Raw genomic sequence first — 23533 nt, forward strand, 5'->3', positions numbered from 1 at the left:
TAGATAGACATAACAAGGTCGTGCCATAAACTTAGCATAAGCTGGCCGTCCAAATAGGGCATGATACGGCCTTCTGATTTTCACCACTTCAAAGTTCAAGGTTTCTGATCTCGAGTCATGCTCATCTCCAAAAGCCACCTCCAGAGCTATCTTACCAACAGGATATGCTGACTTACCAGGCACCACACCATGGAACACCGTATTGGACGGTTTAAGATTTTTATCTGTTAGCCCCATGCGACGGAAAGTTTCATAATAAAGGATATTGATACTACTCCCTCCATCCATGAGTACCTTAGTGAACTTATAACCTCCCACCTGAGGTGCCACCACCAGAGCCAGATGAACCGGATTGTCAACCCGGGGTGGATGATCGTCTCTACTCCACACAATGGGCTGCTCGGACCAGCGCAAATAACGGGGCACTGCCGGTTCAACGGCATTCACCATCCTTTTATGAAGCTTCTGATCGCGCTTGTCCAAGCTAGTGGTGAAGACATGATATTGTACGCTATTCAACTGCTTCGGGTTGCTCTGGTAACCCGACTGCTGTTGCTGCTGATTGCCCTGATGATTATAGCCACCTTGGTTACCTTGATTACTTTGATTGTTATGTCCACCCTGATTACCATGGAATCCCAAACCGGAAATAGCTTTGCCATAACTCGGCCCATGAGAGCTAGAGCCCGAACCGCCTCCTGATCCATGATCATACCGGAAAGAATCAGAATTTTTGAACTCTTGCATGATATAACAATCTTTCCAGAGGTGTGTAGATGGTTCCTCCTTCGCCCCATGCTTTGGACAGGGCTAGTTCCACAGATACGACAAACGGTCCGGATTAGGATTCGGCATTCCATTCCGCCGGGGCGGTTTACCCTTACGCCGCTGGCCCTTGTCGTGCGTATTAGTGTTAGCCACAAAGTCTAAACCGTGGTCCGCTTTACGCTTGCCGCCGTTTCCATGACCCGCCGGGTTGTGGTGCTGCCCCTTGGCGTTGCCGCTCTTCTTTCCCTTCCCTGTCTTATCATCGTCAGACTTGGGATCCTTGGTACTATCAGAGTCGGCATACTTCACCAGTGCAGCCATGAGGGTGCCCATGTCATTACAATGACGTTTGAGCCGTCCCAACTTCAACTTCAAGGGTTGAAACCGGCAATTGCCTTCCAATGTTAAAACTGCGGTGTCAGCGTTGATGCGGTCTGATGAATGCAAAATCTCCGAAACCCGACGCACCCAATGGGTTGTTGACTCTCCTTCCTCCTGGACACAGGTAGCTAAGTCCACAATTGACATGGGCTGCTTGCATGTATCCTTGAAATTCTGAACAAACCGGGCTCTCAACTCAGCCCATGACCTGATAGAATTAGCCGGTAAACTCTTTAGCCAAATGCGGGCCGTTCCTTCTAGCATCATGGTGAAGTACTTCGCACATGCCGCATCATCCAAGTCCAGCATCTCCATGGCCATCTCGTAGCTTTCAACCCATGTTTTAGGGGATAAATCAGCGGTGTAATTCGGCACCTTGTGCGGGCCCTTGAAATCTTTGGGCAGGCGCACATTGCGCAATGCCGGGACAAGACATGGCACTCCTAAGGAACTAGAGGTAACTCCTGGTTCCACCGATGTGGTTGGACGAACCGGAGTAAGCTGACGGGCCTCGTGCTGCGCCGCTAACTCGGCCTCTCTGCGTGCCCGAGCCCGGTCCACCACATCCTGAGCATCACCGGCACCACCCGCCGGGTTATGGCCACGGGGCGGATCACGGCTCCGCGCATTGCTTGACACTGTCAGTGCATCCATACGCCTGTTGTAACTCCGGCTTGGACGGGAAGTGGAATGAATCCGATCGCGACTATATGAATAAGCCTCCTATTGAATCAAGGCTGTCTGAAGAAGCTCCTTAACCCGACGCGTCTCGACCGCTGCTGGAGAATCGCCTTCGATCGGGATGGCCGCCAGCCGTGAAGCGCCAGCGACAATGTTGTCCATTGGGTTAGAATAATGACCCGGTGGTGTGGGGACATGAGGTACCACAACGTTGTTCTGACGAGGCGGATCCACCAAACGTGGCTGAACCGGCGCCCTTGCTCCGGGTGCCTCTGCCCAGTTTACCATCGGCGGATTACTGGTTCCTGCCCCTGGGGTGTTAAAGAGATTTCTAGCGTCATAAACCGGAGGCAGGCGAGATCGGTGCCTCCTCTTCAGGACTTCGTTCGACACACTCTGATCCAGCATAATCCGGTAAGCTTGTGCATCCAAAGCGGCCCGCTCCACGGCTATCCTGATATCCTCAGCTGCTAAGTCGGCTTTTGCCTGGGTGATCTGATCTTTCACTTTCGCGATTTCCGCATTGTGTGTATCCTGATCCGCCGAGTTAACCTCCGCCATTAGCGTTGCCAACATATCAAACAAATCAGATAGAACCTGAGCCGGCGGTCACACAGGGCCTCCTGTCCCAGCCGCTGCCGCCGCCGCTGATCCGAAAATCATCGCCGCTGCGGTTGAAGAGTGGAGCGCTGGTTGCGTGCCGGCCATGAAGATCACGACCCGGTTTGGCAGATCAAAGGGGTCCGGAATATTGTCGCCATCGGAACAGCCCCCAATCCGGCCATCTTGTAACTGATATAACGACTCGGTCTCTCCAGTCGATGACTCGTCGCCGGAATAAACGACGGTCTCACCACCAGATTTCGATCTATCCTCAGATTCACCTCCATGGATAACTCCCACGAAGGCACGCTTCATGATAGGCTTGACCTGGGCAGATCTCGCACGCTGAGCCGTTTCGACGAGGTCGGTGCAGATGTCCGGCTCAGGGCCCGGTTCACCAATCTTGCCAATGAAAACGTGTATGCCACCAAAGGGGACCCGGTACCCGTACTCGATTGAGCCGGCCTCGGGGGCCCAGTCTGCATCATCGATGTAGAGCTTGCCGCGACGACTCTTGGTCATCCGGCCCACAGCGTAACCCTTGAGTCCTTCGAAGCTGCCCTCCAAGAACTTGAAACCATCGTGCGATAGCCCCACGGTGGGTGCCAACTGTCGTGGTTTTGTCACGGCAGATGTCCTAGAGAAAGGACTTAGTCGTGGAGCCATCGCTACGGGTTAGCTCGAAGGGGTTAAAGCGGACAAGGGATGCAAGAGAGTTTTTATACTAGTTCGGCCCCTTCGATGAAGGTAAAAGCCTACGTCTAGTTGTGATGGAATTGATGGGGTTTCGATTACCAGGGAGCGAATACGCTTTGCCTGAGTCTCGAGTTGTTGTCTGTTGTCCCTGAACCACCGCCGGGTCGTCCCCTTATATACATGGGTTGACGCCCGTCGGTTTACAGACTCCGAGGCCGGCTCATAATCGTGTCCGGCTCGGTCTCTGCTACGCATATCTTACAACACAAGTTTACATCTCAATGCCGGTTTGTGTCTACATGCCTTAAACCGGCTTTGGGCCCTGGGCCTTCATGAAGCGTCACCGTCTGTCTTCATGGGCTTCAGATACAGATGAACTACTTATGAAGTTGACCCGGCCTCTCCTGGCCGGTTTACGCCCAGTGGTAATATCCCCAACAGTACCTGTGTCCGGATTGGACTCTCCTTGGCGTGGAAGGCAAGCTTGGTGACCAACTATGAAGATTCCTTCTTATGTAACCGACTCTATGTAACCCTAGATCCCTCCGGTGTCTATATAAACCGGAGGGCGTAGTCTCGAAAGGATATACTCATTACCATAGTCATACATGCTAGGCCTTTAGGGTTTAGCCATTACGATCTCGTGGTAGATCAACTCTTGTAACACTCATATTCATCAAGATCAATGAAGCAGGAAGTAGGGTATTACCTCCATAGAGAGGGCCCGAACCTGGGTAAACATCATGTCCCCCGTCTCCTGTAACCATCGACCTTAGACGCACAGTTCGGGACCCCCTACCCGAGATCTGCCGGTTTTGACATCGACAGAGGGCATTTGAGGTGAGCATCGCTGAAGCTGCAGCAGCGGCAGGCACCGTGTTGCAGTTGTCCAGCTCGTCGGTAGGCTCCTCCTCCTCTGCCTCTTACTGAGCGCGCTTGGCAGAGGAGAGGCTGCCGGAAGTAGTACAAAGCCCCTCCGTAGTAGTAGTATTTAGGGGCTATTTTGTTGAGTTCATCTGACTATAGATGTGCTGGAAGTGTACAACGTACTTAAAATTAGCTAGTATATATAGTTGAACTAGCTATTTTGGTACGTGGTTGGCAACAATTGGGGAAACATTTGGTCGGTTCAGCTGTCGAGTTGAACTGTTTGTATAAAGATTAACTGCTTAATCTATGAATGAAATCTATGCTTAATTACTGAATTTTAGTTGCAAAAATTAGATAGTGCTAATAATTTTTAGCTGCATATTTTGACAAATCGCAGTGTTACAAGGTTGAAAAATGGCAATGTTACTAGATCAACAAATGTCAATCTTTCCAGTTTGACAAATGGCAACATACCCAATATGACAGATGCAAATCTTACCAAATTGTTTGTACGTGGTTGCACACGGGTCATCCAAAACAACCGTTTGCGTTGAAGGGATGCACAAATCCTGCGGTGTGAATTTTCTCTTGAATTAAGGGGGAAGACCATAGCTATCACTTTGCATACGGGTGTTCTATCTAAAACGTTTGCGATCAAGAGCTACAGAAATTCTGATCGGCACATTTTCCCTTGGCTTCCTGGGGAAGTTGTTGGTTGCATACGGGAGTTCTAACTAAAATGTTTGCGGAGTCGACTTCACCAAACTTGAAGACTAGTGGCAGATGATCATTCTGCGCCATGGCGTTGGTGGAGGTCTGCGGGGGAGAGGGGAATGGGAGGCGAACAGTAAGGCCGCCCATATTAAACAGCGGCTCGGGCGCCATTAATGGAGAGGAAGGCGGGCGGCCATGGAAGTCAAAGGGCTCGCTTCCCAGTGAGCCTGCGCAGCATACAGCTCGCACGCTTTCCAATGAGCCTGCTCATTGGAGGACAGCTTGCACGCCTCTCGGTCAGCCTGCGCACCGGACTCCGCTCGCATGCCTCCCGTTCAGTCAAGCAGTTGTCCGCACGACACCTCCTATAGCCATTAAAACCAAGACACGTGGCGTCATGTGAATGGTTAACAGAACGCACACGATTTGAATTATACAAACGTTTGAGATATTAAAGTGGCAGCTATTTTTTCAAAATGCCTTTGTTGGCTGTTATTTGAGTGCGCCTTCTCTCGAAATGGACACGAAAAATACCACAGCATGTCGGGTGCCATTCCATGATAGCATGCCAAGTTTCATGAATTTCAGACGAGTTTTGGATTTATTAGAATTTAAAAACAAAGTATCTCAACGTTTTGCCGGCAATCAACAGTGTCCTGGTGTTTGAAATTCATTCCCATTTCTTGCATGGGACCTAAGCATGCACCCAAGGATACAAATTTGATTTTTCAACCAACTCCCATATATAAACACTATTCTGATCACGGGATCAGAATAATATTTTGATCACACCTGAACTGCCTGAGTAATGCGCCTGAACTTCCCTCTGTACGAACCCGACCTTCGGGCTATCTTCGCAACCGTGTCTCCCCGCGTGAATTATTCTAGTTAGTTGTATTCTATATGATGTTAGTGTAATCTAGAAACGTTTTTTAGCAACTAAATACCCGTTTTAAATAGGAATCTCGCTCGCTAGCGGATTTTGCTCTCGGATTGTGATGAAATTGCGTTTTTTGCAATTTTACTGCCTGTGTTGTTCGACCTGAACTTCTCCCACTGCTAGGTTGAACTTCCGCCAACATTGTCCAAATGGGGCTTGCGATATACCGTTGGAAAGCTATCGACACCAGTATCATGACCCAAGTTGAATTTTTGGCAAAATGTAAGCGGTTTAAGAGCAGTTTTGAAAACCGTTTTTTTCTACAGACAAAAAACGTGAATCGTATTTTTGATCGCATTTCTAAACCGTTTATCGGGATTAGGCAATTAATATGGTGCTGGAAAGCTGCTGTAAAACCGCTCCTTCCACATGTTGAAAGTTTTCTCTAATTTCTTATGGTTAAAGAGTAATTTGGAAATCGTAAAATTTCGCAAACCGAATAGCCGAGTTCGTATATTCGATGTCATTTCTAAACAGCTAATCCAATTGAGGCAAATGATATGGCGTTGGAAAGCTTATGAAAATGCTCTACTTTCTCTTTTTGAAAGTTTTTTCTAATTTTGAACAGTTTAAAACTAATTTAGACAACGGTACAAGTTCCACCGAGTTTGTATTTTCGAGCTAATTTTTTAACCTTATGTCTGAATGCAGCAAATAATATGGCGTTGGAAATCTTGAGGAAATGCGAAACTTTTTGGTACATATTATTTCTTCCAACTCATTACGGTTTTATGTCAATTTTGAAAATGGCTAAAACGTATTTTCGCTGTAATTTTTACAACTTTCATTGGAATGGGGCAATTAATATACCGTTGAAAAGCTATGAAAAATGTGAAACTTTTTCATGTTGATGGTTTTCTCTGATTCCTAGCCGTTTTCAAGTAATTTCAAAAACGGCAGGATCATTCGTTCTGCCTTTATCGCGAAACAGATTCTTCAAAAATGCACCGCGTGAAGAACTTGAACTTCTCGGCATGTTTACTTGAACTTCATTCTGTTTTCACGTGTGTTTTTTTTGCTTGTAGCTCTCCATCCACTCACCGAAACACTCACCGGAATTGAGCAAGTGATATACCGGTGGAAAGCTGCTGTAAACACGCAACTTCCCCGTGTTGATCATTTTTTCATACTCGCGATGATTTTCATCTAAAATTCATTCACCGTAGTGGTTGAACTTCCTGCTGTTTTCACGTTGAACTTCTGTGACTTATTTTCATTTGTAAATTTCTCATCCATTCTTAGTGTTACACAAATGATATTCCTTTTGTACAAACCACTCTCACAATAATTTTTTTAACTTTCTCCGACGGAGGACTTGAACTTATAACAATAAAACATTTAGTCTTTGCTTTTTTATTTTTTTAATACATAACGCACACCGTGTAGTACGTGAACTTCTCGCAGTTATCAATCTGAACTTCTCTCGGTTACATGAAAATATCTGATTTTTATCAATATTAATCTGAATTTCTTAATCCTTTTTTATGAAATTTTGAAGCGCTCTATTATGAAAAGTTGAACTTCTTGTTATTTAATTTTTGAATATCTTTTTTCCATTCTTTAATAACGAGGAAAATCTGACTTTTCTATAATCGTCCAACTTCTCCATCTTGTTAATATGGACTTCCTCGTTTTATTTCTTAATCTTTTTATGAAATTTTGAAACGCTCTATTATTAAAAGTTGAACTTCTTTGTTATTTAATTTTTGAACTTCTTGTTTCCATTCTTTAATAACGAGGAAAACCTTGCCTTTTAATTCATTTTTCTCATACTAAACACACACCATGTAGTACATGAACTTTTTCCATTTTTATAATTTTAATTTTATATTTCCTTTTTGAAATCAAATTGCTCCCAAATAATAACTGAACTTCCTTGTGGATTGAGAGAATTATTTTAAAACGCAAAAATAATAATTTCTTTTTTGTGTTTTCGAACATGGAAATACAAGGTGAACCTCTCTCGCAAGAAATTTTTGAACTTCCCCGGGGAAGAGCACTTGATGATTTCGAAAGTTACCCGAAAAAATTATTATTCTGTTACCCGAAAAAATTATTACTCTATATATCTGGGTTATTCTGTTTCGCAAAACAGAATATTATTCTCTTACCCTACTTGAACTGACGGTTTCAGGTGGTTGTACTGATGATTTCGAAACGGTTGAACTGATGCTTTCAGTTCTATTTAACACATCGTCTTCTTTAGTTCAAAACTTTTTTGCAATTTTTTTGTTGGAACGGGACGTGTAATATATCGTTGGAAAGCTCTTGACAACTATATTTCAAGTATATTGAACGGTTTTGCAAAATCATTATGGTTTAAGAGCAGTTTTGAAAAAACCATTTTTAAAAAAAACCGAAAACGTGAATCGTATTTCAGACTCAATTTTCAAACGGTTTGTCGGAATTGAGCAAATAAGATGGTGTTGGAAAGCCGGTGAAAATCCGCATCTTCCATATCTATTGTTTTTTCTAATTCTATATGATTTAAAAGTAATTTGGAAAACGGTGAAATTCTGGGCGAAACTTATTTTCATGATTTTTTGCAAACGGTTTGTCGGATTGATGCAAATGATACGGCGTTGAAAAGCTATGGAAAATGCGCAACTTTTCTGTATTGAAATGTTTTTCTAATTCCTTACGGTTTAAAACAAAGTTGAGTACGGTCAAATTTGATTTCGAACGCGCTTTTTTTTAAGTTTGTGGAAAGATATCGAAAATACGAAACTTAGTCATGTTGAACGTTTTCTCAAATTCGCAACCGTTGAAGAGTAATTTAGATTACGGTGAGACATGTCGTGCTGTTTTTCGTCAGAAAAAACAGAGTATTTGTACTGATCTCGTGTGTGTTTGTACTGATGTATTTTTCATAGAGTAATTTTGAAACGTTCCCAAAAAAGAGTACTTGAACGGATGTCCATATGGATTTGTAGTGAGCATGTTTTCGCAGACTTTACTCTGTTTTTTCTGTATGGTTTTCCTCGTAACTTTTCAACAGTTCAGGATATCATCGTCCCCGAACTTGCATGGTTTATACCGTTGAACTGGATGACATTTTTTTAAAGAAAATGTTTTGTGTGTGTTTTTTTAACTAACATTTTTTTTCAACAATGTTATGGACTTCTCTCATTTTACGACTTGAACTTTTACTATTTGAATTTCCGTGGGGTTTCTTTTTTTAAGCTTTTTCCCAAACTTATCTAGGACGTCGTGTTGAACTTGCAACTTTTTAAATTGTGAACTTGTTGTGTTTTTACAATTCCAAAGCTAGCAAAAAAAATTCTAAGTTTCTGACTCATTTCAGGATATCAGAGATAAACTTACAACGTTTTAAATTATGAACTTGTTGTGTTTTTACAATTCCAAAGCTAGCAAAAACAATTCTAAGTTACTAACTCATTTCAAGATATCAGAGATAAAAATTGCCATCACCAAAATCAGGCATTAATTCAATCAAAGAGATGAAATACATTGACTTAACTTCCAAAAGGAATACATGTTCTACGGCCGACGTAAAGACATGTAGAAGAATATTTATTGGCAAAATGAACTATATACAGTGTAAAGACATGTAGAAGAATATTTATTAGCAAATTTGAACTTCTAGTAATTCATTCCATTGGCGACACGAGTTTTTGAAGTCTTTCTCTTCACAAACTTTGAACATCAACAACATTCGCACCACGACACATCAAAGCAGTAACTGTACCATATTTTTTGTACATACAAGCATACAAAAAATTGCAGGAGCAACACAGTATACCCCGGTACGTTGTTGGACTGATGCTCTGGGAATTTTAGAACTGATGAAAAAATTACCCTGATACAGAATTTTAGAGCTCTAGGGATCTGCGCTTGTAGTAGACGAACGGATCGAGCTGGATGTTCAGGGAATTGGGAGACGCCGCGGGACACCGTTGAGCCGGCCATGGCGAATTTGACACCGTTGCTATAGTCGGGAGCCCAGAGCCTTCAGGTATGGGTTCATCCACTCTCAAACACATACTGCAACCGACGAAAAGGGTGGTATTTCTTAAATACAGAAATATAACATTAAGTTAAGCGACAACAAGTTCAAAAAAATTCAAAAAATGAAAACTGATTTGCTGGGCTTACTTCATGCATTAAATTGCACCATAGTGTCTTGTCTGGACGTACACGACTGAGCCGGCGGGCTGCACGTCAAGCCACACGGACAGAAAATGGACCAAAATTTCAAAGATGAACTGAAAGAGATGAACATAATTCAGTAGAGATGGATGTGGCAAATGATGAGCATCTCGCTGGCCATGAACATAATTCACTTTTTTTAACTGTATGAGTAAACAACCCACCAAATATATAGCAATTGATCACTTGAACTTATAGGAAATAGAAAAAGGAACTAAGCTTGCATCATCAAAATCTACAGTTTTTTCTAAATACATATGTAAAACTTAAGTCAATTGGTGTGACGCACTCAGTTGAACTAGTGTAATATATGTAGTCGAACGGATGTAACTTATCTGTAGTTGAACCAATTGGAGACCTGGCAACGCAACAACATTTTCATTCTATGGTGTCTCGCACATGGTTTGCTAGAACAAGTTGAACTGAATATATTTTTTGTTTTGAACTTTGAAAGAAGCTACAACTTCTGTTTCCCGAATGTGTACAGAATTTTAAGTTTCCAAGCACTCTTTTTTGGTGATGAGCACACCGCCCATGCTCCTGTGGACTGACGGCGCCTCGAAGTGGAGCTGGAGGAGAGGTTCGCCGGGATTTGGCCGCTTTAGAGAAACAATAAGTCAGACCTGCTCGATGGGAATTTACACAAACTGTTTGGAATTAGAAATTAAACTTTAGTAAAATTAGAAATTGAAGGAAAATAAAATAAGAGACTGACTGAACTAAAAACAAGAATGAAGCGACGGTGAACGGCCTCGGGCGGCGAGGTTGGACCGCTAGACGCAGCGGTGCCGGACCACCCAGAATACATCTAGAACATCATGTATTTCTGGGTGTATGTTTTAACGTTCTTTTGTACAGAGTGTATGTTTTTGCCAGCAGGAGGCACCCATGCACCCACCAGCGGATGCACGCGACAAGCCCACAACACACACGCACGCACCAGTAGGCACATCAAAAGTGATCTGCAGTTCATTAGATGTAGCTATATGAAAAACCACTTAGATTCTGTGTTTGGAACATTAATCACATCATTAGTTCTTGTAGGAATTTCACAAACAGATGTAGGGAACAAAACCTTCAGCTCACATGATGCTTCATCGGTGCATTCATGAAACACCAACCAATAATAGCAGTCCATCAAGCTTGGAGGTGAGGTAGAAATCGGGGCAGCATGTGTGGGCGGCTATGGACAACACAAAGCGAGAGGTGCCTCGGAGGACCGACGACACACGCATGCTGGTGGCAGCCACGATCGTCGGAGCACAGGGGACCAGAGGCGGTGCTCAAGATCCACCACCGGCCAGCGTCCGCGATGCCAGCGGGAGCAGGTCCATGAACCATCTCTGAAAAGTAAGAACATCAAGCACTGAACAATCTTTGAACTTATTTGTTGGGGTCAAACATCTATGTTTTGAACAAGACCATAAATCTATGTACTGAACTTATGTATCTATACACTTGACTCCTATATGTCTTATCTTTTAAAAAAATACTGAAGCAAAATCTGAACATGATCAAAGACACAACGCACCAACACACACACACACACACACACATCCAACGCACATGTCTCTCGCTTCATGAGTAGAACTGGGAAAAATATGCAGTGGGGCTGTAGCATCATGAGCAGAAGAGCATGGCGATCATAACCAAAACTTCAAACGGAGTTAGGAGTGGGCATTTACTGAGCAGATCGATGGAGTTGGCCGGAGCACCGATACCATCCTGGTCGTACCAGACCAGGGCATCCATCCTCCTGTGTATGAGCCCGCCCGTCCCCCACTGGAACCACAGCAAGGCAGTGAGCTTGACAAGATGCAGCACCGGGGGGCTCGGTTTGCGAGATGATGTAGCGGCGGTGACCTTTCTGGGAGGTGGGATTGGACTGACGTAGCGGCCTTAATCACCACCAACCTGATACCGGTTTATTTCACCATACTCCATGAAGAACTCAGATTCGAGGTCTGAAAAGGAAGGATCAACCGCATATCAATAGCATAAGTTCATGTTAACATACTGATTTACCACTGATGGTAAAAATATATTTTGAGAAGAAAATATTGATGTTGATTGCCTAAAATATACATTTAGTTATATTGATTGCTTCTACAAAGTGATCTTGATTGACAAAAAGGACGGATCACAGAATCAGAAGACACACACACATCTGGAAAATCACTCAACGCAGCTTTCTTTGCGTGTGTTGGATTTGGACTGAATGAATTACGAAGAGATTGAACATTGTTACATTAAACAGTAATCTTTTTTCTCATATCAACCTACAACCCAAAGGTGCAAATGTGGAATCATCGACAAGGAAAAATAATTGAAAAGCAAAAGCATAACCTGTTCTACCATGCATCATGGTTTCCATCATGCACCCAGAGGTTCTGCCTTCTCCCCCGGCCCTGAAACAAGAGCACCATCAGTTTAGTTTTAAACAAATTGAAAGTTCGAACATGAGGCATGTAGATTTTCAAATGATGAAAGTCACAAAAGTGAGCTATTTTTGTTTTACTTCAAATAATTCAACATGAAAGAGACAAATAGAGATAAATATTTTTTTGTGCGACATTCTGAAGTAGATGTCAGTTCGACCTTTTTAACTACTTTTTTGCACAAGGAGATGATGTTATTGAACTGGCTAGGTACATTCAGTTTTACCTAGTATGGTTGGACTAGTAATGCAAGCACTGCTTCCAAGGTTTTATAGAGATCAGTAGCCATCCAACTATGAAATGCATGCAAACCCAATCTGCATACACTAGCGAACATTGAAACAAAGAACCCCTGTTTCTCAACTTTGAACTTTTGTATGGGTTTTCCCTCAACTTATTGTATCCGTGAGTCTGAACTGATGCAAGTATATAAGAATACCAAACATGTATTACCTGAACCTGAAAAGGATCTGAGATAGGTTGCCCTGGAACTGCAACTTGTATCTTTTACTGCTCATCTTTAACATTAAGAAAGTACTAATCAGTACTAGTATTTGTGTAAGTCATATTGATCAGTACTGCTGCTTGCCGTACTGATGAGCACTAGTACTGATCGCTAACACAGAGAATTTTTCATCTAGTGTACTTTTAACATTATATTAGAAAAAGTGAGCTACAAAATAAACAACTAGATTAGAATAGAAGCATTGGCTTATATTAGAAACGATGAGCTACGAAATAAACAACCAGATGCGAATTTGCTTCAAGTCAGGTTTGTTATTTTTTTGAATTTGATGCATGTTGCCCTATAGGACTGCTACTGGTTTGCAAGTTGGACTTGAGTACTTTTAAATTGTTTGCATAGTTTACTGCCGAAATCTAAACCACAAAGGAACACATAGGCAGGCCCGTCGATGAGGGAGGCCAAAGTGGCCGACCGCACAGGGCCCCCCAAATCATGGGGCCCCCGATTGGAGAGAAAACGGGAGGGTTTTTTTAGTTGGAGAAAAAACGAGAGGTAATATGCGTCTGTGGCGCCCGTTACAAGTTGAGCCCTCCCCAGTCCCTCGCCTGCGCAGACGCGCCGCCTCTCTTGCGATCTGCAATGGATCCACGGGTATTGGTCTGCTGCAGATCGCCGCTGGCGTCCGCTCTCCCCCAGTCTAGCTCCGCCTACTAGCTGCTCCGTGCTTGCACTAGTGTACCATGTCTGGCAGTGATTCCCGTCCTCCGCCTGGCCGATCTGGGCGCTGGCCTTGCCTCCGCTGAATGGAGGACTTGCTGCCCCTCCAAATCTGGTGCTGGTGCGCCTCGGCCACTAATCAGTGGGTAATTTACTGATTCTTGCACTGGAAGAAGCAAACGACAATAAAAGATGCACTTGAAGTTTAACTGACATGCTGTATGTGTTGATTTCTGAACTGATGTCTTTGTTAGATGAAACCCGAATTGATGTATATTTATATCAATTTTATTCCATGCTACAGAAAAATAAGATGAAGACATATTTTCATTAGTGACCTGCAACAACAAGGAGTGTCTACACATGGGAGGAATAGATGAGGCAAACTATTGCTTTGGTATTCTTTTGTGTCCCTTATTATTATTTGTAGCTTTTTTTTTCATGTTTAATCTATTTGGTTCCATTGTTAAGCATTGAGTTTCAGTTCTACATATATTGTGCAATCGAGCAAATTTATGTATGCTTTGGCATGAGGGGTTCCTTGGCTAGCGAGGTATTATTTGGCCAGTGTAGATATTCTTTGGATACTTCTTCAGTTATACGAATTTAAGAAAATTTAGGACCCCATTTTGTATTTCGTCCCGGGCCCCCAAATTCCTGGAGACGGCCCTGCACATAGGCATTACCAATCGTATATAGCAAAACTGAACTTTCTGCGTCTACTGTTGTTTTTACATAGTGGACTTCTGTTTTCTTATGTACTTGAATATTAAAGTTTTTGAAAATTGCCACTATCACACATGTTATACTTGAAAACTCTTGCCAGACTAGGCACCCCCCAAATCCTGCACAACAAAGCATCCCCCAAGTGCATCTATGAGCAGTCCCCCATAGAACGATCAAAATCTAGATTACAAGAAAAATGGCCTTCATGGATGGCAGTATGTGAACTGAAGAGTAGGAGAGGAGGAGCACGAAGGTGTTTCTCACCAATCGTGTTCCTGATGACGTGGATGATGGCAAGAATCCATGGCTGAACAGGAGGTCGAGGCGTCGCGGCAGGAACTCCAGGGCCGGCGGGCCTCATCGGGGTTGGGCACGTCGTCGGGGAGGTGGTGGTCCTTCGCCGAGAGGTGGAGGCGCCGTGCCATGGCGGCAGTGGTTGGGTCGGTTCCTGCAGGAAGGGCCAGCGTGTAGATATTAGGAAAATGAACTACCAAAATTCCCCAACCAGTACTGTAGATATTAGCAAATTTGAACTGAGAGTGTTAGAGTGAGGCAGACCTGAGAGGAGGAGGAAGCGCCTGCCCAGGGCCTCGTCAATGACCGGAAGGTGGAGCAGCATTACAAACTGGACTGAACTAAATTATATTTTGTAGTTGTTGTATGCATTTTAAAACTTTACGTTTGTTGATTTTTAAATTCAATCATGGAAATTCCGTTTTGAAAAAAAAAATCCACTCATGGAAATTGTAGCGGATTCAAACTAAATTTTGACAAGTAATAAGAAGGAGAATACAGCAGAAAAGGCACACTTATACAAGAAAATGATCATGAGACCGTGAGTGAATAGTTGGATGGATTTCTATTCATCATGGTGGTTCTAGAGAGACTTGGGGGCACCATCGAGGCAAGTCGTGGGGGCTGGCTGGGGGAGGTCACGACGCTGGTGACACACGCTGGAGTAGGGAACAGCGACGCACACAAGAATTTGTAGCAGCTGTGGGGGTGGCAAGCGGTCGTGACGGTGCACCATCCCTCTTGATTATTTATTAATTACCTAACTCCAAAAGAAAGGTAACTGCTACAACTACAAGCAATGTGCTAAGCAGAGCATTACTACTCCCTCCGTAAAGAAATATAATTATTATTCCCTCCGTAAACTAATATAAGAGCGTTTAGATCACTACTTTAGTGATCTAAACACTCTTATATTAGTTTACAGAGGGAGTAGTTGGGAATCTATTAGTTTACAGAGGGAGTATATATTAGTTGGCAATCTTGTATATTTCCCTCTCTATATTGGAAATTGCTTTAATTGATGGCTCATTGGATAGAATGCATGATCTGTATAATTATGAAGTTAGCAACAACTCTACATAAAGAAATCCCCGAGAACTTTCTACAAAATTGATTAACCAAGTGACAGTATGGTGCTCATTCTCAAGCATAACCACAAGGACTTGTTTGTGCTATATGAAGAAGATGGAAACACAAAGGAAATCAGACTCACGATTGGGAAGTAGATGTACTGAAAAGCATACAAAAGATGAACTTGTGCATCTTGTTTTTGCTGCAACCTACAAAAATAGGAACAAATATGAGAGATGAGGTTTTGTCAAGGAGACTCCAGATCAACTTATTTATGGTGAGAAACTTCTGTATCTATACTTGAACTTGTGCGACATGATTATGTCTGTCGAATCTCTAATGTTTTCGTACTGAACTGAACTGACGTACATGATACTCCGACGTACTAAACTGAAATGACATACTGAACTGAAGTAGAATATATGTCGAACTGCTAGACCAGAGCAAAATTCGGAAATTTTCGCAACAAGAAAAACTGATTTTTTTTTGTAGCTTTTTATTACACAAAATTTTCATCAACAACATTTGCATCACAAAGAAATTGAAGCAGCAGTACACATGAACACAGACAGTGAGAGAGAGCATGGGAGGATATATGAACACAGACAGTCAACATGTTTTTGTTTTGAATTTTTTTCCTGAACTTATCAAGTTTCTATGTATGAACGTACAAACTTTCTAAGCATGAACTTTTTGCTAGGGTTTGTTTTTTGGTATTACAAATTGTTTTCTGCATTAAAATAAACAGCTTTAAAAGATAGCAAAATGGCACATGTATTCAAAATGAACTCAAACTGAAACAATTCAGTAGTAACATTCCTGGAGACATTGCAAGTTCTGAAATGAACCTTCTGGGTGTTCAAAGTTTTGAAATGAACCTCTTTTTGAAGCTGAGAGAAACAAAATTCCACGGGGTTGACAGGGGCGTTAACGCACGGGTGGGTCATCGGGGCGGCCTTGGACGGGGACTGGTGGTGGTGAATGGCCTCAGGTGGCAGAGGTGAACGGCCTCAGGTGGCGGAGTTGAACGGCCTGCGCGCTGAGGCCCCGGAGGGCGACGCCGGAACATGGGCCACACATGGCGCATTGCCGGGAGGAGTGGTCGCGTCGCCGGCAGGAGGCGCGGGGAGGCGACCGCGTCCTTGGGAGGAGGCGCGTCACGTGTGGCGACGGTGGAGGTGTCGGGGGTGACCCCCGACGACGGTTGGTGGAAGCGGGGACGCCACGGCGGCAGGTGAAGCCAGGGGGACGACGGCGGCATGTGGAAGCCGGGGGATCCGACGGCGGCAGATTGAAGCCAGGGGGCGGCGGTGGCGCCCTGGAAGGGGGCAGTCCCGCGGCGGCGCGCTGGAAGGGGGAAGCCCGCGGCGGCGCGCTGGAACGGGGGAGGCCGGCCGCGGCGCGCTGGAACGGGGGAGGCCGGCGGCGGCGCGAGGGGTGAAGGCGCACGGCGGCGGGGGAAGGGGTGGCGACGGTGGCGAGATGGGATCGGGAAGTGGGTGGTTCGGGGGAGGCAGGATGGAGTTGTTTTCTTTTCTATCGGGCCGGTTAGTGGGCTGGATTCGGGAACCTGACGTTGTGTCGCGCGCGCGTCTATATAGGGCGCAGGGGTAACAGAATAGTCTATATACGCACGTTATTCTAACTAGCTGAGTGCCCCTGTGTTGCGACGGAACGATATGTACTTTTTTCTCTATGCGAGCACACCGAGCCGCTTCTCCCTGCAGATGTGATGAACCCGTCATCATATCTACAACCTCAGTCGCACACCTGCATCCCTTTCCCCGTTACGAACGCTCACCGTATTCTCACCGATGCCATTTTCATCATGCAGACCTCTCACACCAGATGGCATGACACAACTACAAAATGCACGGCCCCCATCAGCTATGTCATAAAGAGTACAGATAGAGCTAGCTATATATCCTTGTGTTTCTATGGATCGACAATTTGGATTTTCTTGACATGTGGAATAATTACCTTTGTACTCCCCAAGCCACACCCGTTGCTGCATCATGGCACTCAACTGATCTTCACGATGAAATTAAATTAAATCATAGTCCTCACACACCCCACATGCCCTTCTCAATTACTTTAGAACCATTCTCTTTGTGATATTGTTTATTAATATTTTATTTATTTCCTTTTCATAATAAACATGCACATTGTTAGATCTCCAAAAAATACGTTTGGAAATAGCAGCTAGTAGAGATGTTTGTTGATTCCTTCAGGAATTAAGAGGTCAATGAGATCAGGTGCCTCAAGGACAGAGTATCCATAGAGACGACTGAGAGGATGTCTGCAGGTGAGGCACCCATCGGAAGCAGACATGGAAACAGTACAGGCAAACATGCAGTAATGGCAAAAATCAAAATTTGAATATCACATCTTTAAAGAGAAGGCGTGATTTCTGCAGAGCGGGAATAATTTGATACCCAAATAATAAAGATCTTTCAAAAAAAAATTCTAAAACAAAGATATCCCATTTTCTCAACTCTAACTGCATATACAGATTCTCGCAAAAAAAATAGCTGCATATACACAAGTATAAGAAAAAAGAAGGGGCAATACAAAAGCTACCACAGTACAAAGATCTACTTTTGTTGAAACAAGGCAAAAGATTTACCATTTCATTGATTAAGAAGAAGAGTTTGTAATAAGACACACACCGCCACAGCGACACAACACGAACGAATTACTCTCGTGAGCACCCGTAGTAGCCCAAAGTGACGCTTCTTTCTTTATAGCACAAACTACCAGTACAAGGATCTTAGCGGTAACAGGGTTCATAAATAGTATATATAGTTCCCCATTTCCTTTATAAAACTTTAGGCAAGGCTACCAGATGAAGAACCAGCAGTATATCTATCAATTGGATATGAATTTTGTACTGTCCTGCAATAAATAATTGCGTGAAGATAAAGTGTCAAACATCTGAAAATTAGAAGACTGGATGAACAACATGGATGACTGCAAACCCCAAATTCGCTTTCCATGTTCTCTTCATAATGTGATGACTTTCTATGATACTGCTAGAGCAAAATGTTTATTCTAATGCATTGTCAAGCTTTATAGAATCCCTTCTAGGAAATAACTAAGAAATAGTACAGTTCCTCATCTCCTTTAGAAAATTTTAGGCAAGGCAAAATAATCACCTACATGTTGTTGGACTTTCATGTTTAAAAAACAAGAGACAGCAAATTAAGCTGGTAGTACTCAAGTTCCACCAGGTCAACATAGATGAAAACATGAATTAAGTTTTAATACCTCCAATAAAACTCATGCGTGTTTTAATTGATTCAAGTGACCCCAAGGTCTAGCTCGTGCATAATTTGTTTCCCAATGAACATTACTCCACAAATATACAAAGTATTCACCAATCAGTGCATTTTTCAGAAATAAGCATACACAAAAAATGCTACTGTTGTCTACAGATGTGACTACGTCACCTTCTCGAAAATTAATTTACTCCTGTAGGGCTTGTCACGTTTGAATTGCTAATGGCATTAGATCACAGATGCAATGGGGCAAATAAATTTTAGTTTTCTAACACAACCATTACTCCATTGCAAATGTGATCTTGCCGATGTACACATGAAATTCTGAAAAGAATAGATGAAACAGAGGGTTTTGTGGTGCGGGTGATTATTTACCGAGTAAGAGAGTAACTAATTGGATGGTCAAGGAGAGAGGAGTGAGAGATGGTGGCGCGCTTGTTAGCGAGGCTTGAGGAGGACGGCGCATGCTAGCTTCACCGACAAACCTAGGGCTGAGGTCACAATGAGAGCGCCGGTGACCACAACATAGGTCGTTGTGCCACCATCAGTGGTGCACGTTATCTGGACGAAAAAATATTTAGGGAGTGCCTAACTATCAATCAAGTAATTTTGATTTGGGTCTAGGTTGAATGTTTCTGTCTGGTGCACTGGCCGTGTCTGCAGGTTATATGCATGTACACGTGTTTGCAGGTTGTCCAATGGTGAACCGAACCCCTCTTACTATGTCTCCCCCATCCACGAGCTGCTTGGTTAGTCAAAGCTCATACAACTTAGTTTTGCAAATCCATTTGACGATCCGGCCAATTAGGATAAAAATGAAACGGAGGGCTGCTGACTGCAGAATATAGTGAAGGAGTGAAGATACCTTCGTTAGTACCTTAAGTTGAGCCTTGCTAAAAGGCTATAACAGAGGCTTGAGAAATAAAATTAAAATATAAGCATGAAACAGGACAGAGGGAATGCTATAAGCTGAAAAAGAAAGAAACCACTACAGAATGTAGAGGCCTTGGTTACTACCTTTAATGAAAAAAACATGCTATACTGACGACACATCTTCGACAATTCGCGCACGACGCCTAAATCCAGCCCGGGAATCTCGTACCCAGCCTAGCAACCAACCGCTTTATAAGAAAGGTCGTCCACACTTTTTCATTACCAGTTTCGCTAATGAAAACTGAACACCGACCTACTCTGAAGTATTTAACACAAAGAACACTGACAAAAACAAGACTGACAAAACTCATCTGATTTGAAACCTCATTTGGTTCCCACTACTGAAGACTGACATATGAAAATGAGTGAAGATATAGGGGTGTGTGTGTGGGGGGGGGTGGAGGAGAGCTAGCAACAAAAGGACCAACTGGTTTGTAATGTGAAAAGATCAATGAAAAAACACAAGTAGCTTAAGAGTGTGTCCAGAAAAGACTGAATAATTCCTCATAAAAAATGTATACTGAGATTCTGAATCCTAACGAATTAAGTACCGAACCCTTCACTCTCGATGCTCGAATCCCGAAAAAAATCTACCTACAAATCCACTGCACCACTCCCAGGCTAGCAGACCAGAACATCCGACACAAATTAGGAGTTAATCCACACACACAAAAATCAGTCTCATGCCGCCGAGACACCCCCACTTCCACACAAAAAAAACAAAAAAAGCCACAAGTCTCCAACTGGAATCCTTCAAGTGTAACTCGTGTCCCATCGTTGATTGAAAGTTTAGTACTGTATAATCACCAAAACAAATCATATGTGGGGGCGCAAGAACTAAACCAAATAACACATAAAATAAATTCCTGCAGGGGGAAGCCAATGGGGAATCATATAGGGCGCATTAAAGTGGGAGCTAACCAGGGATTCGACCGAACGCCTGGATCACCGGCGAGGCTGCGCGGACGAGAAAATGAAAACTGAAGGAAGAAGCGGGGAGTGGCTTACCTGTCTCGCCAACGGCCCCCTTCCCTGCTGCTTCCGATGGGGCGCGTGCGATGGGGTCTCCCTACTGACCTTGCCGCCATGTCCACCCCCTCCATTACTCCCTACCACCAGCTCGTCCACTCATGGTTGTGACTGATGGACACGAGATACGAGTCCGAGCCTCCGAGGAGGCCTATATTCGTGCCTTCCATCGGACGTGGCCACAAAATTCGTCTTAGCACCAATCAAAATCAGTCGATTGAAATATAGGAGTAAAACTGAAGATTTGTACCAGGGTTGTGAGTAACACATCAAGATAAAGGAAGAAGAAGCTCCTAGGCAGCTGCCATAAAAATTTGAGCGGGGAGGAGGAAGAGACAGGCCGTCCTTATGTGAGACAATGGTGCTGGACCAGTTCTCGGCGCCGTGGCGCGCCCCCCTGCCGCCTGATACACCCAGGCACTGGATGCACCCATCGTCGTAGACCTTAGGCCGCACATGGAGGTTCCTACCTGGCCGAGGAAGGATACCATCGGAGGTGGCAGCAGTTCCTCTTTTCGGCTTCCCTGGCCGGCGACGCGTAGCTGGATGCGCAGAACAGATGCACGACGGTTTCACGGATGGGGGCGGTGGTAGTGGAGGTAGTAGGGAGAAGAGGTGGAGAGGGAGTGTGCTGGGGTGGTCGCGGGAGTCGGGAGACGGGGGCCGCCGGGGTGGTTCTGGATCGGGAGAGAGAGATCAGGAGATGAGAGATGAGACTGGCGGGTCGTGGGAGAAGTGGAGGTCGTGACAGCTTTTCCTTGTCGAGGTGTTTTTTCTCAACTTTTCTGTGCGTGGGATCGATCCAACGAGGGAAGAGGTCGAACGGAGGTCGAACCATCACGACGTTCGATTTTCCTTTAATATTAGAAGATGCTGAGATTAGAATAACTCTATTATTTAGAGGGGCGATTACATGTTCGCGAAACTACCCGAACTAAAAAAACCACCCACCCCGGCGTCTGAGACGTCCCATCTCCCGACCCCCACGATTACCACCACCCACCCTATGCGCCTCCGCCGCCGGACCACCCCGCGCCGCCGCCCACCTCACCCATCTCGGGCGCCGCCGCACCTGCAACCCCGGGCATCGCCGGCAACTCCCAGCGCGCCGCCGCCCACCTCACCCACCCAGCGCGCCGCCGCCCCTGCAACCCCGGGCGCCGCCGGCAACTCCCACGCGGTGCCGCGAGATGGATCTCGCCTCTGCGGGTCGCCGCCGCCGTGCCTCCAATCCCGGTGGCCGCACCCTTGCCCCCCCCACCCCCACTGATTTGATCTCCCCCTGATCGTATGTTCTTCCTCGTGGACAGGATCGAACAAGCGCCACTGGCCGTCCCAAGCGCATCTGGTGCTGCCGTCCCCCGCGCGTCGTACTCTGGCTACTATCACTGGCCACGATAGGACGTTGCTCCGGCCACTGCTTCAGTAGTCCAAGTGCCCCACCGGTGTCCGTCCAAGTTCCTCTCCCTGTGCTCCTTCATGCCGGAGCAGCTTCAGAGGGGCCTGGCTCCGCTGGCCTCTGCGTTGTACGTCAGTTCAACCAGAGCGCATGGGGAAGTCCACCGATGGCAGCCGCAGCCCCCGCCCTCACATCCTCACCATCTCCTGGCAAAGCTCGCCTCACAACCTCACCATGGAGTTCCATGGGTTGTGGCTCCCATGGCCGGCTTCTTCCCCAGTCGCCGCGACCCCATCCGAACGACACACCACCACAGGGCTACTCCATGGAGACTACACCAACATGATGGAGACGCTCGGCCTGGGCCAGCCCTTTCTAGTGCGCCTGGCACCTCCCACCGTTCAAGTACTGCTCCCATGCCCACCGTTCAAGTACTGCTCCCATGGAGGTTCGCAGTCGCAGCGCCCCTTGAATCCTACTGCTTCCATGCTCTAACTAGGAAGGATCTGTCCTCGTACATTTTACCATTTTCACCCAATTTATTCCAGCAAGATGGTTGTTGATGCTTGCCTTGCTATGCTGCTGCAAATTTGCAGGCCAAATCGAACTTCACCAAAATCTAGAAAAAAAGATGAGCAACACCAGGGAGCTACACGAAAACGAAGTTGACGTTGCCCATAGGCTGCCGTGATGTCCATGCTGAGGTCAGGAGGTTCCATCCCGTTGCTCGTCAACCCTCCTGGAGTTCGGCGCTCTTTGTGCTTTTGGTCGCTGTCGTTTATGTCAATTGTGTGTGTGTGTGTGTGTGTGAGAGAGAGAGAGTAGAGAGAGTTTGTTGTACACTTTACAGTCCTCGGTGCTGCTGCTACATGCTTTGTGAAAAAGCTAGAGCAAAAGGGAATTAACAATTAATATATAAGAATTTGTGTTTGGTTGCATTATCCCTAGTGCTTGTGGCTTTGGTAAACAAAAGTTAAATTTTTGGTGAAATGTGTGCATCTTTCGCATTCTATAGAGTGAGAGATTGAGAAAAATGAATGTGTATGTTGCTGCTCTGTTGTGTTTGCTGCTTTTACAACATCTGTGCTGCCATTTCTTTGTTTAATGTTTTTATTTGCTGATTGTTGCATACTCAAAAATAAAAATTCATAGAAGTTCAATATAAAAGCCACTAGAAGCTCAAATACTAAAACTCCAGCAAAAATCATAAAATAGAAAGATGCTTATCAAAAAGAAGAGGTTCAAAATAAAAAAAAGTGCTGTTTGATTTTTGTAACAAAACATATTTTTCATGTTTCCAAAAATCCCAAGAAAGGTCAAATTAAATAACATAACATTTTAAAAAGTTTATAAAATAAG

At 44.6% G+C, this 23533-nt stretch overlaps 1 protein-coding gene and 1 long non-coding RNA gene across 22 annotated transcripts; one reads left to right on the forward strand and one right to left on the reverse strand.

Moving 5' to 3' along the window:
• Nucleotides 1–9235: 9235 nt before the first annotated feature.
• LOC109758489 (uncharacterized) lies at nucleotides 9236–19335 on the reverse strand. 21 transcript variants are annotated; one of them, XR_012202543.1, is made up of 11 exons: nucleotides 16472–18388; nucleotides 15678–15744; nucleotides 14729–14795; nucleotides 14435–14618; nucleotides 12715–12771; nucleotides 12170–12231; nucleotides 11509–11787; nucleotides 10899–11166; nucleotides 10539–10785; nucleotides 9770–10446; nucleotides 9236–9658 (listed from the first exon to the last, which is right to left on the reverse strand). XR_012202543.1 is itself a non-coding variant. In XM_045233009.2 (7 exons), the coding sequence occupies exons 1-7, from the start codon at nucleotides 16480–16482 to the stop codon at nucleotides 11723–11725; spliced, it is 513 nt and encodes a 170-aa protein (XP_045088944.1). In that variant the 5' UTR covers nucleotides 16483–18390; the 3' UTR covers nucleotides 11183–11722. The 21 variants fall into 21 exon arrangements, 1 of the variants encoding a protein (XP_045088944.1); XR_012202551.1 differs by lacking the exon at nucleotides 12715–12771 and having other exon boundaries at nucleotides 11509–11605; nucleotides 11687–11787; nucleotides 16472–17097; XR_012202545.1 differs by adding an exon at nucleotides 12488–12587 and having other exon boundaries at nucleotides 9770–11166; nucleotides 14729–14748; nucleotides 16414–19335.
• Nucleotides 19336–21674: 2339 nt separating this feature from the next.
• Nucleotides 21675–23115, forward strand: LOC109758496 (uncharacterized). Its single transcript, XR_002231806.4, has 2 exons — nucleotides 21675–22622; nucleotides 22771–23115. It is a non-coding gene; the product is annotated as an uncharacterized lncRNA (long non-coding RNA).
• Nucleotides 23116–23533: the final 418 nt, after the last annotated feature.

Source organism: Aegilops tauschii, chromosome 2, assembly GCF_002575655.3.
Source record: "Aegilops tauschii subsp. strangulata cultivar AL8/78 chromosome 2, Aet v6.0, whole genome shotgun sequence".
NCBI lineage: Eukaryota > Viridiplantae > Streptophyta > Magnoliopsida > Poales > Poaceae > Aegilops > Aegilops tauschii.